Source organism: Rattus rattus, chromosome 14 (assembly GCF_011064425.1).
Source record: "Rattus rattus isolate New Zealand chromosome 14, Rrattus_CSIRO_v1, whole genome shotgun sequence".
Classification (NCBI taxonomy): Eukaryota; Metazoa; Chordata; class Mammalia; order Rodentia; family Muridae; genus Rattus; species Rattus rattus.
Window position 1 is genome coordinate 29,095,278 of NC_046167.1, and position 15,522 is coordinate 29,110,799.

The 15,522-nt window shown below is 42.4% G+C and overlaps 1 protein-coding gene across 1 annotated transcript in view; it reads right to left on the reverse strand.

Annotated features, from left to right (window-relative positions):
• The window catches only part of Rab18 (RAB18, member RAS oncogene family), a 32,394-nt gene extending 17,980 nt beyond the window's left edge, over nt 1-14,414 (reverse strand). The window contains exons 1-2 of the mRNA XM_032884183.1: nt 14,266-14,414; nt 10,659-10,714 (exon numbers count right to left, since the gene is read on the reverse strand). Of these exons, the coding sequence (XP_032740074.1) occupies nt 10,659-10,714; nt 14,266-14,333 (124 nt within the window). The 5' untranslated portion in view covers nt 14,334-14,414. The remainder of the gene's footprint in view (nt 1-10,658; nt 10,715-14,265) is intronic.
• Nucleotides 14,415-15,522: the final 1,108 nt, after the last annotated feature.

Consider the following 15,522-nt stretch of genomic DNA (forward strand, 5'->3'; position numbering starts at 1 on the left):
AGTCTGAATCTTATCCTTATGCCGACAGATAAGTGTAGCTACAGTCCACGATTAAAGAAACCTCTCTTTATAGCAAATGGACACTATCACAAGAATCAACACTGGACAGAATGCAGAAATCAGCAGATAACAGTAAGTTCAGACCCAGTGGATACATCTACATCACGGCTCCTGAATTTATGACTTAGAGACCGTAGCAGAAGAGGGGGCAGAAAGATTTTAAGAGCCAGAACACTGGGAAGTCTGCTGTGACACAGTATCTCCTAGAAATTGATACATAAGACGGGAACAATGGCAGTATCAATGGACAAGTTAATTTGGAAAGTAGAAATTGTCATGGGATCCCAGGCCTAGAAAACAAACTATAGGCAACAGATGACTGCTGAGAGGAGGAGAATTAGCTTCTGGTGGAAATGAACTCTCTGGTTGGGTTTATTTATAAGCCTAGGAGACCAAAGGAGAAAATGAAGAAGGGCCCAATGGATAGCCGCATGTGAGCCCATAAGGAGACTCTAATGCACTTTTATTTGGACAATTAGAACCTCTGTTCTGAGGTTTGTTTCTCCTGGTTCCCAGCATAGGACTTGAAATGCTAAGAACTTTTGCCTTTATTTTCCCCTTCCATTTATTTCTAATCAGCAGTAAAAAAGTCCATTCTCCCAAGTGGCAGCTATATAAATGAAAGCTGATAAGCTTCCTTTGGGGTCTTTGAAATAGGACCACTAGAGCTAACCTACCACCCCATTCAGCTCTAAGAAGGCAGACTGGTGTTTACCCCAGCTGCCCAATAGCAGTTAGGTCACATCTTCAGAAGGAATGATGACAACAGGAGGGAGACCCTGGCTCTACTGTTGAGGATAAAAGACCCCCAAAGAAGAGTGGCTGGTTTCTTTCTTGAATAAAAGCCAAAAATGTCATTGGTTCTGTCCTGCCTGGTGGCCAGAAAAGCCTGGCGTGTAATGAACTCCGAGCTCTGACCGGGCTCCTCCTCGGAGGGTGACAATGTTAGACTGGCAATAAAAGCCCATTTAGGGAAAACCCCTTACAGTCAAGACAGTAGACTCTCTGGCCTAGGTGGGGAACAAACATTTTAACTGGGTATATCAGTCATCTGACCAAGAGACTACTCCTAGGAAGGCAGATTAACCTTAAACCATGCTAAAAGAGAACCAGAGTAATTATCCCTTTAATAAAATGTGTTTCTTCCTCCCAGAATATCTGTCTCCAGTACACTTTTCAGGGTTATAGCAGCTCTGTAACTCTGCCTAATTTTCTAAATTACTAGTAAGGCGTAACTTTTTTTTTTCTATCTCCTTTAAGCAGGCTTTCCCAAACAACCTTGGCCTTCCCTACAACTTGGGGTGCCTTACTCTTTCTCTACAGTGTCCCTCCCTGGCATGTGGCTGCCAACCACCATGTGACTGACCTTTACAGATATTTAATTCACAAGGCAGGCCTCTCTGACTACCTTCCTCCAAGAAGCTGCTGAGTTCTACAGCTTGCCGACCCTGGAGGGTTTCTTTTAAACTCTAACAAAACTGTCCTTGATCTTAAAGAAAAGATGAACAAGCCTATAAACAAGACTAACAAAGAGAAAATTCAAATCAGCTGCAGATTTCCCAGCCCTTCTGGTTTCACATTTTTGGGTCTATGATGCTCAACTTTGACTGCTAATTTTACAGAAAGAAAGGATGATTAAATAAAAATTGGACAAATTCAATAATCTAGATAAATGAGCAAATTCCTAGAAACACAATTTGACTAAAATTGACTACTGAATAGAAATCTGAACTAATGCAAAAACTAGTAGGGACTCAATCAGTAATCAATCAAGTTTACTTACAGAATGCAAGTATGGCTGAAAATAAATAATACTACATTAGTAAAATGAAGGGGAAAACCACATAATCATTTTAATTGACACAGAAAAGGCATTGAACAGAAGACAATTCACTTTTATGACAAAAACATTCAACAAACTAGGAATAGAAGAAAAATTTCTCAAAATGACAAATGTCTCCGTGTTAGTCAAATTTCAGCTTAGAGTGAACCACCATTTCATTTGGCTCGCAGCTCAGTGGTTCAGAGGTTCAGTGGTTACTTAGCCGCACAGATGTCAACCACTGCAGAGACAGAGTAACACACCAGGGAGCACGTGGGTCAACAAGTTCTTCAGCTCAGGCAGTCAGAAAACCAAGGGACGAGACAGGAAAAGGAGCCAAGACAAGCAACACCTTTCCTGTAGCCTGCTTCCCTACCTTCCCAAGTCCCCATCATCTTCTACTAACACAACCCAAAGAAGTGTAAATATAATCCATTAGTATGCATTATATTGGTATATAGTACGAGGTCATACTCCTTATAATCTAAATACTTCCCAAAAGCTCATCAGCTGAAACCACAACGTAACCTCATGATTTCAAGGACATTCTTAGATCCAAACCAAAACAGCAAATTCACAGCTACTAGTGTATTCAATGGTAAAAGACTGTTTTTCTTCAAAAATAAAAAACATAGGAACACCAACTTTTTCTATTTCCATTACACAAGGTAGCAAAAAGTTATTCTAAGAGCAGCTTAGCAAAGAAGTGCAGAAGTGTAGATCGCTCCTGAGAGACACAGCCAGAATACAGCAAATACAGAGGCGAATGCCAGCAGCAAACCTCTGAACTGAGAATAGGACCCCCGTTGAAGGAATCAGAGAAAGAACTGGAAGAGCTTGAAGGGGCTCGAGACCCTATATGTACAACAATGCCAAGCCACCAGAGCTTCCAGGGACTAAGCCACTACCTAAAGACTATACATGGACTGACCCTGGACTCTGACCTCATAGGTAGCAATGAATATCCTAGTAAGAGCACCAGTGGAAGGGGAAGCCCTGGTTCCTGCTAATACTGAACCCCCAGTGAACTAGACTGTTGGGGGGAGGGTGGCAATGGGGGGAGGGTGGGGAGGGGAACACCCATAAAGAAGGGGGGGGAGGGAAGGGGATGTTTGCCAAATGTAAATAAGAAATACTCAAGTTAATAAAAAAAAATACAAAAAAAAAAAAAAAAAAAAAAAAATATTAAAAAAAAAAAAAACAAAAAAAAAAAAAATAAGAGCAGCTTAGAAAGAAAATAAATAAGGTAAATTGAAGATTTGGATACATAACCTACTCAAATGTTTGTTAAATATAATTGTGGACAGCACTACAATATCTGCAGAAACCCCTGAAGAACACACAGAACTATTAAAACTAAAAGGAATGGCATCTATAAAGGAATGACATCAAGGGATATTGCCAAGCTGTGAAAGACAATCCTCACAGCAGGGAAAACACTTGCACCCGTGTATCTAGTGAAAGATACAAACCCAACACATGTCTAAGAACCATAATACATGTCTAAATAAAACAATAAAAATATCTACCTCAAAAATACCAAGATTTCAACAGACATTTCTACAAAGAACATTAATAGCCAATAAGCATATTAAAAATATGCTCAACTTCCCCTGGTCATTAGGGGCATGCTTATTAAAAATCACAATGAGCTTAAACTTCTCACCTATTTCCATGACTATTTCAGATATGTTTTAAAAATGGAAAGTAGTAAGTATAGACAAAGCTGCAGAGAAACACGAGCTGTGGCAGCTGCTGTGAAAAGAAAGCAGCATTCTGCCAATATTAAAAGTACAGCTACCATAGGGATAAAGGCAGCAGGCCCACACCTAAGTATAGACCCTAGGGGAGTAGCAGCCGGGACACAAGAACACAAATGGGCAGCACAGTCATAGTAGTGTCATCTACAACTGCCCAAACCTTACAGCAACGCAAGTCTTCAGCAGTGGATCAGCAGAATATGATACAAATAGAGTCAATGAAACAATATTTGAACTTAAGAAAGAAATGTCACAACACAGCTTGGCCTTGAAAACAGTCACTAAGTAAAATAAGCCAGATAGTAAGACACATGCTGCACAATTCCACTTGCTCAAGGCACCCAGAACCGGCAAATTTCCCAGAGACTGAAAGTAGAACATAGGTCAGCAAAGCTGCAGGGAAGTTTATCAACCAGTTATTTAAACATTCTGAAAATTCACAGTGTTATAGCAGTGCATGTGAGTGAAGTGTATGTGGGAATGGCTCATGTTCTGACCTCCATAACCACAAAGTAGCTAAGTAAATGCCTGACCCAGAGAGCTCCTGTACCTGCTAAGGAAACTGACTTTGTAGTGAAGTCTACCCAGGAAAAAGAAATCTCTGAGGCCCGTGTGAGTTCAACTAAATTGATTATAAACAAACTCTTAGAGGAACTGAAGTGGATTATTCCTTACTTCTTCAATCCTTCTCGAAGTCTTACACTGCACTGACACCAGAACCAGAAGACACGAGTTAAAGAAAACGGACCAATGTCTTTCACAAACACAAATGGAAATCCTAAAAAACAACTCAGATGACAACCGCCTGGCTCATCTTACGACTGGGAATAAAGCACTGTACACTTTAGAATGTTAAACTGAAGAACACAGCTGTACAGAAAAACATGCACTTCCAAGGTAACCTATTCAGAGCTTGTGACAGAAAAGCACTTCACCTGACAAAGGGAATTTACAAAACACACACAACCAACATCACACCTAAGTTATGAGCTAAGGCCATCAACCCTTACCACTGCTACTCAGTATGTGTACAGAACTACGTATTTTTAGCCAGGAGAATAAATAAAGATCACATATTGTAAAAAGGAGAGTGTAAAAATCTCAACGAACAAGAATAAAAAACAAAAAACCTCCCAGAATGTACAAGTGTCACAGTATGTCTTAGGGACACAATTGTTGTGAGAAAACACAATGACCAAAAGCAAACTGGGGAGGAGGGATTCACTTCACTCAAACTTCCAGATAACAGTTCATCAAAAGCAGTGATAGGACCTAGAGGCAGGCAGGACCTAGAGGGAGGCAGGAGCTGACGCAGAAGCCAGGCAGGGTGCTGCTTACTGGCTTGCTTCCCACATCTAGCTCAGACTGCTTTCTCCACAGTGGGCCTTGCCCTCCCTCTCAGTAACTAAGAAAATGGCCGACAGCTTGCCTACAGCACACAGTACGGAGGCAGTTTCTCAGCTGAGACTCCATCCTCTCCAGTGACTCTAGTGTATGAGAAACTGACATAAAACTAGCCCACACACACGCACACACACACACACACACACACACACACACACACACACACGCATGCACGCACGCACGCGCACACACACACTAAAAACAGATTGGAAGACACAAAATTAATATTTGAAATATCAAGAGTATTTCTTTTTCTCTCTGTACCCTGCCTAAACCTGGAACCTAGAGTACCCCAAAACATGCAGCAAATTCTTCTGCCTTAACTTTACACATGCTAGGATTACAGGTGTGATTACAATCTGCTAAAAGTATTGGTGTATGTTAATAATAAAGGGAAAACAAAAATAAACCCCTACTACCTAGAATGAATGTCCACGGTTAAATCTGACAGAACCTGTGACAGACCTTGGGATGTCAATAAAAACCGTCCCCAAGGGGTTGGGGATTTAGCTCAGGGGTAGGGCGCTTGCCTAGGAAGCGCAAGGCCCTGGGTTCGGTCCCCAGCTCCGAAAAAAAAAAAAAAAAAAATCCCGTCCCCAATAGCCTCACTTACTTAAACACTTGGACTCCAGCTGGGAGTACTGTCTGGGAAGACACTGAACTTTTAGGAGGTGCAACACTGCTGGGAGAATGGACTCCAATTGGTGCTATCTAAGCTTTACAAGGTAGAGCCCTGCTGGAGGAACGGCATCACTGTCAGGTAGGCTTTGAGAGTTTATAACATCTTTGCTACTTCCTCCTCCCTCCTCCCCCCACTTCCCTTCTCCCTCCCCTCTCTTCCTTCTCTTCCTTGGTGTTGATGAGTCGTAAAATATCGTAAGTCTACTAGGAAGCAAAACAACTCACTTTTGGAAGGAAAAAAATGGGAAGGCTAACAATTCTGTTTTATAGATTTATTATAAAACTACAGAAAGGAAGACAGTGAAATCCTGACATAAGGACAGATGTATAAAACCCACAAACACACTGTACTGGCTGGTTTTGCATGTCAACTTGACACAAGCTGGAGTTACCATAGAGAAAGAAGCCTCCCTTGAGGAAATGCCTCCATGAGATCCAGCTGTAAAGCATTTTCTCAATTAGCGATCAATCGGGGAGGGCCTAATTGAGTTGGTAGTCCTGGGTTCTATAAAAAAGCAAGCTGAGCAAGCCAGGGGAAGCAAGCCAGTAAGTAACATCCCTCCACAGCCTCTGCATCAACTCCTGCTTCCTGACCTGCTTGAGTTCCAGTCCTGACTTCCTTTGGTGATGAACATCAATGTGGAAGTGTAAGATGAATAAACCCTTTCCTCCCCAACTTGTTTCTTGTTCTTGTTTTGTGCAGAAATACAAATCCTGACTAAGATACATACCCAGACACCTGAAGGCAATTGACACTTTTATAAGGGCAGGAGAACCATTCAGTGTGTATTCTTTTCAGTCAGTGGTTTTGGAACAACTAGAGATCCATATGCAAAACAAACAAAAATAGCAAAGACTTAAATAAAAAAGAAAGGAAGAAAATCATGTGGCCTTCTGCTAGGTGAAAAAAAATACTGGAATCACTACACATAAATGAAAAAGTTGATAACCCGAATTTCAATGCACTAATTTATACACTTAGAAATGCACTATTAGAAAAACGATGAGCAAAAAAGTGGATCAAAAATACTTACAAAGTAATTTACACTTACGAAAACCTGTTATGCTGAATATATAAAGAGACCTCTTAAGTCTCAACACTAAGAAAACGATACATGGGCTGGAGAGATGGCTTCATGGTTAAGAGCACTTGTTCCTTGAGAAGATCTGGGTTCATTCTCAGCACTCTCATGTCAACTAACAACTGCCTGGAATTCTAATTCCAGAGGACAGAAGGTTTCCTTCTAAGCCTCCACCAGCCCTGTGCACAAATAGTGCATGGACAAAAAACCTATACAAATAAATAAAGTAATTAATTAATTTACAACAAAAAAGTAAACAATTCAACAAATTAAAAAAATAAAAGATGCAGATACTTTACACATAAAAATACATAAACATGGTAACAAATTAGAACTGGATACGCCTAACATCAAGTTACTGTGAATTACTGTGAACTCCAAATTAAACCACAACCAGACACCACAGGTACCTATGCAAACGGCTATGGCTACAGTTACAGTAAGTGATCACTCTCAATAGCCACTGGATTAGAACTGGAGGAATCTTCTCCACCGATGAAGAGCTAGCTGCAGGCTCGGCTTGTCTGAGCACTCAGCTTCGTCATCTTTGCAAGCCTTTTGTTCTGTGGTGTCCTCTCTCTCCCTGTCATTTGCTGTAACTTGTCTCTCCACTGTTTAGAGTACTGAGTCCACCTGCCTGTGGCCTCAAGGTTTTTAGCTGTCTTGTGGTTTAGTGAGATATTATATTTTAGTATTTCCCTCTGTTATTTTAGCTAATTATCATGGAATAAAAGACAATGCAACCTATCTTTAGCTTTAGCGCTGTGAAACGCCGTACAGCACTATTGCATGATAAACACTCTAATCTCTAACTGCACTGTGGGAACCAAGAAAGTATGTCCGTAACTGCTCTACTATGAGGCAAAACACCAACTCTGTTTAAAACAGTAATTTTCACAAGTCCAATAACAACTGAACCAACTGTATTTATCTTTGAAACCCTTGTGTCTGGTGGTTGTAACTGGAATCAGAAAGCAATCTAATACCAAACATGAAGATTTAAAAAAACAAACGCAGGACCTATTTAGGGAACAAACTATAAATACTGTCATCAGCATGCAGCAGTTTAGTATTAAGCCTTTTTTAGAATACAGACAGAGTTCATGATGGCTGTCATTCTGCTTGAGTCCTCCTGTTATTTCAGTTTAAAATGTCACTATTATGTATGATTCATTTCTTCAGTAAAAACTCCATTTCAGTCAAGTTTGCCCTCCTGTCAGCTGCTACTATCTGTTACAGAGCAAAGCAGCCCATGCTCTGAACAAGTACGTTTTACTACATAGATGAAAATGGGCAAATACATCAAAACCAGAACAATATGCAGTTTGATTTGCTAGTATCTTAAATGGTTCCCTTTTGGCACACACAGGATAAATCTGTAAAACCTGTGACACAAAGATGCTAAGTAATGCCTGATAAAGCTAATTAAAATCCAGAGGCACTCAGAAATCTAGGTACTGAATGTGGACAGCAGGACAGCATTTGAAAAGTCACTTGACAACCGCAGCTGGGATGGCAGGCCACAGATTATCCTCCTATCTGCTGCAGGTTAAAACAAAAGCACAAAATCCAAAACCACAAGAAGAAACAGGACATGAATACAGTCTCAAAATCTCCTTCCACAGGGAAGTTGTGAAGGGGAAATAAAATCACAGATGAGTCCAGCACTTGAGTGACTAAAAGCCACCAGGAGCACCACAACAACACACCACATATCTCTCCCTCTAACACTCTAAGAAGCATTTCTGTGGGATTCCTACCAAAGCAAGCAAACAACAAAACCTACATAAGGACAATCTACCTTGCAACACACTTGGCCAGTGAAACGAGGGGCAGCCTACAGAGCAATGGGCCTGCAGTCTTCAAAACTGTCAGACATGGACAGACAACCGAGGACCAGTGAACTGTTAAAATTAAGAGACTGAAGGGATGTTGGCATGGTGGCTCAAACTTAAAATCACAACAAGCTGAGGCAGGAGGATTGCCACTAGGTTGAAGCCACTCTGGGATATAGGGTGAGATCCAAGGCAAACTGAGCTAGTGTGAGAATCTTCCTAAAAGTGGGGGAAGGGGGAGAGAGGGGTCAAGAATTGAAGATGACAAAATTGTTTGTCTCAAATCAGAATTTAGGCCTAACTTTCCTTTCGCTAAATAGGGTATTGATAGGCAGCTGAAGAAATCTGTCAATGGACAAAATTTTACCCTCCTTCATTTAGGAAACATACATTAAGAGGCTTAGATATTAAAGAAGTCTCCTGTGTGCACTGTAGCATAAGAATGATGAAGCAGGTTAGGGGAGATGGTGCCCTGCAAACAGTAAGGACCCGAGAGACCAGAGAAGAGAAGCCAGGCATGGCAGCACACACGGAAAGCTGTGCTGGCTAGTTCTATAGCAACGTGACACAAGGTGTTTGGGAAGCGGGAACCTCAACTGAGAAAATGCCCCTGCCAGACTAGCCTGTGAGGTGTTTTCCTGATTTATGTTTGATGTGGGAGGGCCCAGCTCACGGTGAGCAGCGGTATTCCGGGGTAGGTGATACTGGAGTGTATAAGAAAGCAGGCTGAACAAGCCATGAGGAGGATGCCAGCAAGCAGCAGTCCTCCAGGGCCTCCAAACCAGCTCCTGACACCAAGTTCCTATTCTGTTTGAGTTCCTGCCCCACCTTTCCTGGACCATGGCTGTGATGTGCAAGGATAAGCAAAATGACCCTCTCTTCTTCACAGGATGCTTTTGGTCATGGAGTTTATCACAGGCATAGAAACCGTAAGACTAAGGTGCATGCTGGCCAGCTAGCCTACATACGGTCTTTGGCAAGTTCATGGCCAAGGGGAGACCACGTCTCAAAAAAAAAACTCAGGTGCTTTTAGAATGAAGATTGTACTCTCACCTTCACAAGCACACACATGTATACAAGTCCACATGCTCATACACAAACAGCAAAAGTGATAAATATTAACATTTAGAGAATGTGAGTAGGATATGTACAATTCTCTTACTTCCTCTCTAAACCTGAAGTTATCTCACGATAAATTAAAACAAAGCCAGTTTAAAGGAACTTCCTCCTTTCACTAACAAGGACATTAAGATTCTTTAATAGTCTAGATGACAAGTTACTTCCAGGCACTCTGAACTTTACTCCTAAAATGCTTCTGGGGCTCTGGGGAAGTGGTTCACTCAGTCCCGCATGTGCTGCGTAAGCATGGAGACGCGAGCCCACATCTCTGGCACCCACGGAAAGGCAGTGGCCTGCTGGGACTGTTATTTCAGTCACACAAGAGTCCTAGGACTTGCTGACCAATCAGCTAGCCAGATCACAGCACTTCAGGTTCAGAGGACAGTCCTACCTCAGTGACTAAGGTGGAGGGCAAGAGAGAAGAATGCCACCGTCAACTCCACGCCTCCATGCGTCTACATACTCACACATGAACAGATACCAACCTACTTGGGATCACTGCTCCTAATAACTCATAACTGTTATCAAGTATACAGTTAAAAGTACACACTAAATGTATAAAATTAACAGATCCTGCTGCTAGGTCCATGGTAACAGAGACCAAGTTTGTATTGTACGCCATTGTAATGATAGTGGCTGGCAGGCAATAAGTATTCCAATGACCACTATCTATCTGCTGCAGAGTAAAAAACAGTCCACAGTAGCGACTGTGGAATGTGTGCAAACCATCACATCGGCAATGCTACAGGAGACAAGGCCTCATGGGTACCAAAGCAAGTGTTACGGACGAGCTCTCCACACAGAGTACAGGGTGCTGAGGAGAAGGGGCAGAGTAGAGCCAGAGGCCACAGGCCGTTTGTGTGGCGTTTCTATAAGACTTTTAAACTCAGCTCACCTATTGTTGCTGCAAGCTCTGGATCAAAGGTGTCGTCTGTGAACCTCAGGAGCAGGCTAGGAGAGAGTTAAAAACAGGTTAGGAGCGTAACTCTTTATTGCTAATCATGATATGCACGTTATGACTTTATCTTAGCACATATGATTACTCAGATACAGAGAGTAGAGCTGATGTAGGTCTGCAGGGGAATTAGCCTATTGAAAAGGCAATTACTGAATTCTAACTTCCCAAGACTCCCAGGACTAAAGGAATCCACTAACAAGCATATGCCCTATGCTCTCCTATACCGTGCCTCAAGAGCCAACCGTTTGCTTTTCCTTCAAATCTGGATTGGTGTGCTGGCAGGGGAACAAGTCTCTTGGAATCAAAAAAGTTCCTACTTCACATTAAATAAAAACAGAAAGGTTACAGCAAACTGTAACAAGGGATAAAACATCAAGGTGTGTAGCTAACAGAGGGAGAATGGTGACAGGCAGGCAGATGCCGGGTAAAGCCCAGACAGACAACTGCAACTGCATATGGCTGTTAAGGTAAAGTATGACAAGCACTGGGCTAGTTTGAAAAGTTAGTGGCCTCCACCCAAATGCAGGGAACCAACGGATGACTGGCAATTACAGTGTGGGGGACAGACTGAGCTCGGAAACAGGGCAAACATGGTGAGTTCCAGGTTGGCCTGGGCCAAGAGTGACTATCCAAAACATTAACAAATAAAAGGGGGAATAGGACGACTGAAGAGATGGCTGGGTGGCACAGAGAATGGGTGGTACACCCATTCCCACCACTCGCAGCCAGAAGTTCACTACCCTCCTGTAACTCCAGATCCACACACTCTCTTCTGGCCTCTGAGGGGTCCTGCACTCACAAACACATAAATAAAAGTAAATTATTAAAATCAATACAGAAATACTGTGATTATAGCTCATCTATATTTCTTACTGTAAAAATAAAACCCACTTAGAAAATAGGGGAAAGGACTGGAGAAAGGACAGCAATTTACACAACAAATTTCTAGATTTCATTCCAGACCTGATACACTTTGCTACATTGTACCTCACTGAGCTGAGCCCCAGACTCCTGGCCTTGAAGTGGACACTTAACAGTGTGTGAGGCTCTGCTCCAGCCAGGTTCTCCCATGGAGTACTACACTGTTCAGCTGTCATACACAGGGCTCCAAATGGAGAACACTTCTTTCACAATCCTCACCTCATGCCTCCTGTCACTTTCTAACAGCTTAAAACCAACTTACAGAATTCCACTCGCTCAGATTAAGGCTACCTTCTGCTGCCCAGTACTTCCTCAACAGCTCACCTGACCTACTCTGTGAAGAAACAAAACACCTGCTGCTTAGAATGACCTTCAAGAACTATGTCTATGACAAAAACTTCTCTACTAATTTGCCTTAAAAGACAAAGGCTTCTGTTAGGGCCATTTATTCTTGTCATAGACACAAAGGTAAGTAGTCAAGGCTCTTTTCTGTTTTCCCCAGTGTATCACAGACAAATATCCCAGCTCCCTAAACTCAATCCTGGTCTGCTGCGACTGTAGTTCAGTTTTTACAGGCAGGGTTTCTTTGTGTAGCCCTGACTGTCCTGGAACTCTTTCTAAACCAAGGTGAAGAGTAACCTTGCACTCAAGAGTTCTGTCTGCCTCTGCCTCCCAGATGTTGGGATTAAAAGCATGTGCTACCACCATATTTGGCCCAATATTGTTTCAAATGGGCAAATTGTTAAAATTTTTCAGTAAGCAGTTCATAATTCATCAAAAAAAAAAAAAAAAGCTTTAAGTACATTTGACCCTAATAAGATTGTCTAGGGATGTAAATAGAAGAGAAATCCATTCAACATACTTTTAAAAGGGTAATCAGAACCAGGCCTGGTGTAACATGCCTATATTCTTAACATTTGAGAGGCTGAGGTAGGAGGGCTGTAAATGCCAAGCCAACTGTTGCTTACATACATAGCAAGTGCCAGGCCAGCCAGAATACGTAACTAGACCTGTCTCTAGAAACTAAATAAAATAAAAACAATACAAGTTATGGAGTCAACTGTACCTGGTTGGCCTTCTAGAAAATCCTAACATACCTCAATTTCACCCACTTAATATATTGTCTCAGCCAACCACATACTGGATTGAGATGGCAACCTGTTATTCTTGATTTCAAAAACAAGTTCCAAGCAGGCATGGTGATACATGCCTGTAATCTTAGTGTTCTGGAGGCTGAGGGAGGAGGATTCCTTGAAGCCAGCTAAGTTACATAAGTTTCCAAGCCTGCCTCAATCACCCTTCACTTCAAAAGACACAAAGCAACAAAACAAACTCGATGTGAGTTCTTTCACAAGTAAAAAATGGAAAAAAGAAAAATAGTCAAGGTGTTATGATTCCTAGTAAAACTACACACAGTACATAAACGTTTCAACAATCAAGAATGTATAAAAGGTAATCCTAAAAATTTCATTCTTTACTTGAACACACACCACTCTATTTTTATAGAAAGCTTCTTTAATTTGTTCCTTGGTACACAGAAGTGTATCATGACAGGGACACTAAAAGTACATATTAAAGAGGAACAAACAATAAAAACAGACTGTCAAACTTTTAAAAATACAGAAAGATTTGGGTTTATTTAGTAAGATTGCACATACTTTAAGTACCTGAAGATTTATATCTTTATGAAGTGCTTTAAAGTTATTTGAAAGATCTCACAAGGTAAATCCAAATAAGAAAGTGTTAAGAAGCTCTCTAGGACATAAATACTGTTTAAAGATCAAGAGAAGCTCAAATAACATTTATTCATAATCAGAGGGCAAGGATGACTTCACCTGAAGAACTTTGTTCAGACCTGGATGAAAGCGTAACCTCTGGCAACACCCATCTAGGTCCACCTCTGACCTAATACACAACTCCACTGGCAATTTAATCCTCCCCAAAGATAGAGTCAACGGGTAAAAGATAATACAGTGTTTTTTCTTTCATGTCTATATGATGTGGCAAGGCAAGAACAATCTTATTTAAAGATACTCCATTGCTCACGTACCCTGTGCTTTAAAAGTAATTCTTCAAGCAGTTACCAAAAGAGTTCTTTCAGTACGAATTAAAATGAATAAATGAATAAATAAATAAAAAGATGCAACAATAGGCTTCTCTAAAATAGGCCAGGAATGTGACCCAAGACGTCACCGAAGTTTTTGTGTACAGCATTATGTATCTGAAGGACAGTTCTATGGAAATCACACAGTGATAAAGTTAATATTGATCTCAACTCCTGGGGTGACAACTGGCTGGACTCTAGGGATGAAAGGCCAGCTGGATTCTAAGGGTAGGCAGGACGGCTGGATTCTAGGGGTAGCCAGGATGGCTGGACTCTAGGGGTGACAGACAGGCACTCTTGGGAAGACAGACAAGTTGGACTCTAGAAGTGACAAGCCGGCTGGGCTCGGGTCGCCTAGGCCTAATCAGGCCGGAGCCTAGACGCCCAGTAGTGAGAAACCCTGTTGCAAGGCCTGCGCCCGGCGCGCCCGGCCAGGGCGGAGCCAGCAGGGCCGCGGCGACCGTTCCCGGAGGGCAGCCCACAGCCCAGAGGCCGAGGGCCCGCTGCGCACCGCCTCACCTGGACTTGCCCACCCCACTCTCGCCGATGATGAGGATCTTCAGAGTGGTCAGCACGTCCTCGTCCATCCTGCGCCCGCTCTACTCCGACCCTGCCCTGGTGCCAGTCAGTGTTGCCCGTCAGTGTTGCCCTGTGTCGGGAAAGGCGGTCAGCGCATGCGCACCTCCGTGACCACCGCCTCCCTCTCCGACAGAATGTTTGGGAAGCTGAGGCTGCAGAGCCTCTGGTTCCGCCCAGAAGTGGCTTTGCGTCTGCGCACTCCCTGGAGCACGGGCGTTTTTCCGCGTGGCTCCTGGTGTGCGCATGGGCAAATAGACCCAGCTGCGTGTAAATCCTACCACCTTCCAGGCGCCAGCTCCGCCCCAGCCGTAAATCCTCCCACTTCCGGCTCTATGCTTGGATAGCTGGATATTACGTCTGCAGCCTCTAGGCAGCTGTTGCGGTGGACAAACGTTAGTCCTTTGAGGCAGTCTTAGATGGAGGTAGGCACAGCAGAACTATGTAACTAACTGCCTTGTCGCATTGCTGAGACTCCTCAACTGTCTCCCCACATCAGGGACAAAAATCGTAAAGTTTTAGAATTGTTGGGTACAGTGAGTCCGGGGAAGTGCTCAAGGATAATTGTGAACAAGCAGTAACCTCTTGGTTTCCATCAGTTAGGCTTAAGAATATAATCCACATTAATTTGAAAGGAACTTCGGGTAGATCCAGTACATGCAAATCTTTAGTGCAACTTTAACTTTCTGTTATAAGAGTGACTTTGTCACTTCTGTGAGAATTAAATGCATATGCCCATTTCTCCACTAAGGTATACCGGAACTCTAAATTACCTACCAAAGTGTCTGTCCTTGTGGTTGTGGCTAATATCATGTGTAACAGACATTTGGCTAAAGAAAACATATAAATAACATTTGGAATCAGTTAAATTAATTTAGCCGGGCACGGTGGCACAGGCACCGTGGAGGCAGAAGCAGGTGGCTTTCTTTCTGTGAGTTCAATGCCAGCCTAGTTTACATAGGAGTTCCAGGCCAGCTATAGCTACACAGTAAAACCCTATCTCAAAGACAAAACAAAAAATAATCTGTTAAATGCCTTGTAAAGTTCTTAAGATAACTAAGTGGTCCTTTCAGAGATGTTTCCTTAGAACAAGGTTTCTTAATATTTGGTAATAAAAGGCAAAGTGAAGAATTGGTGTGAGACAAGAGTTGTTTTCTGGTAGTTTTTACCTGGTAGAATTTTTTCCTGCTTTGCTCTTAA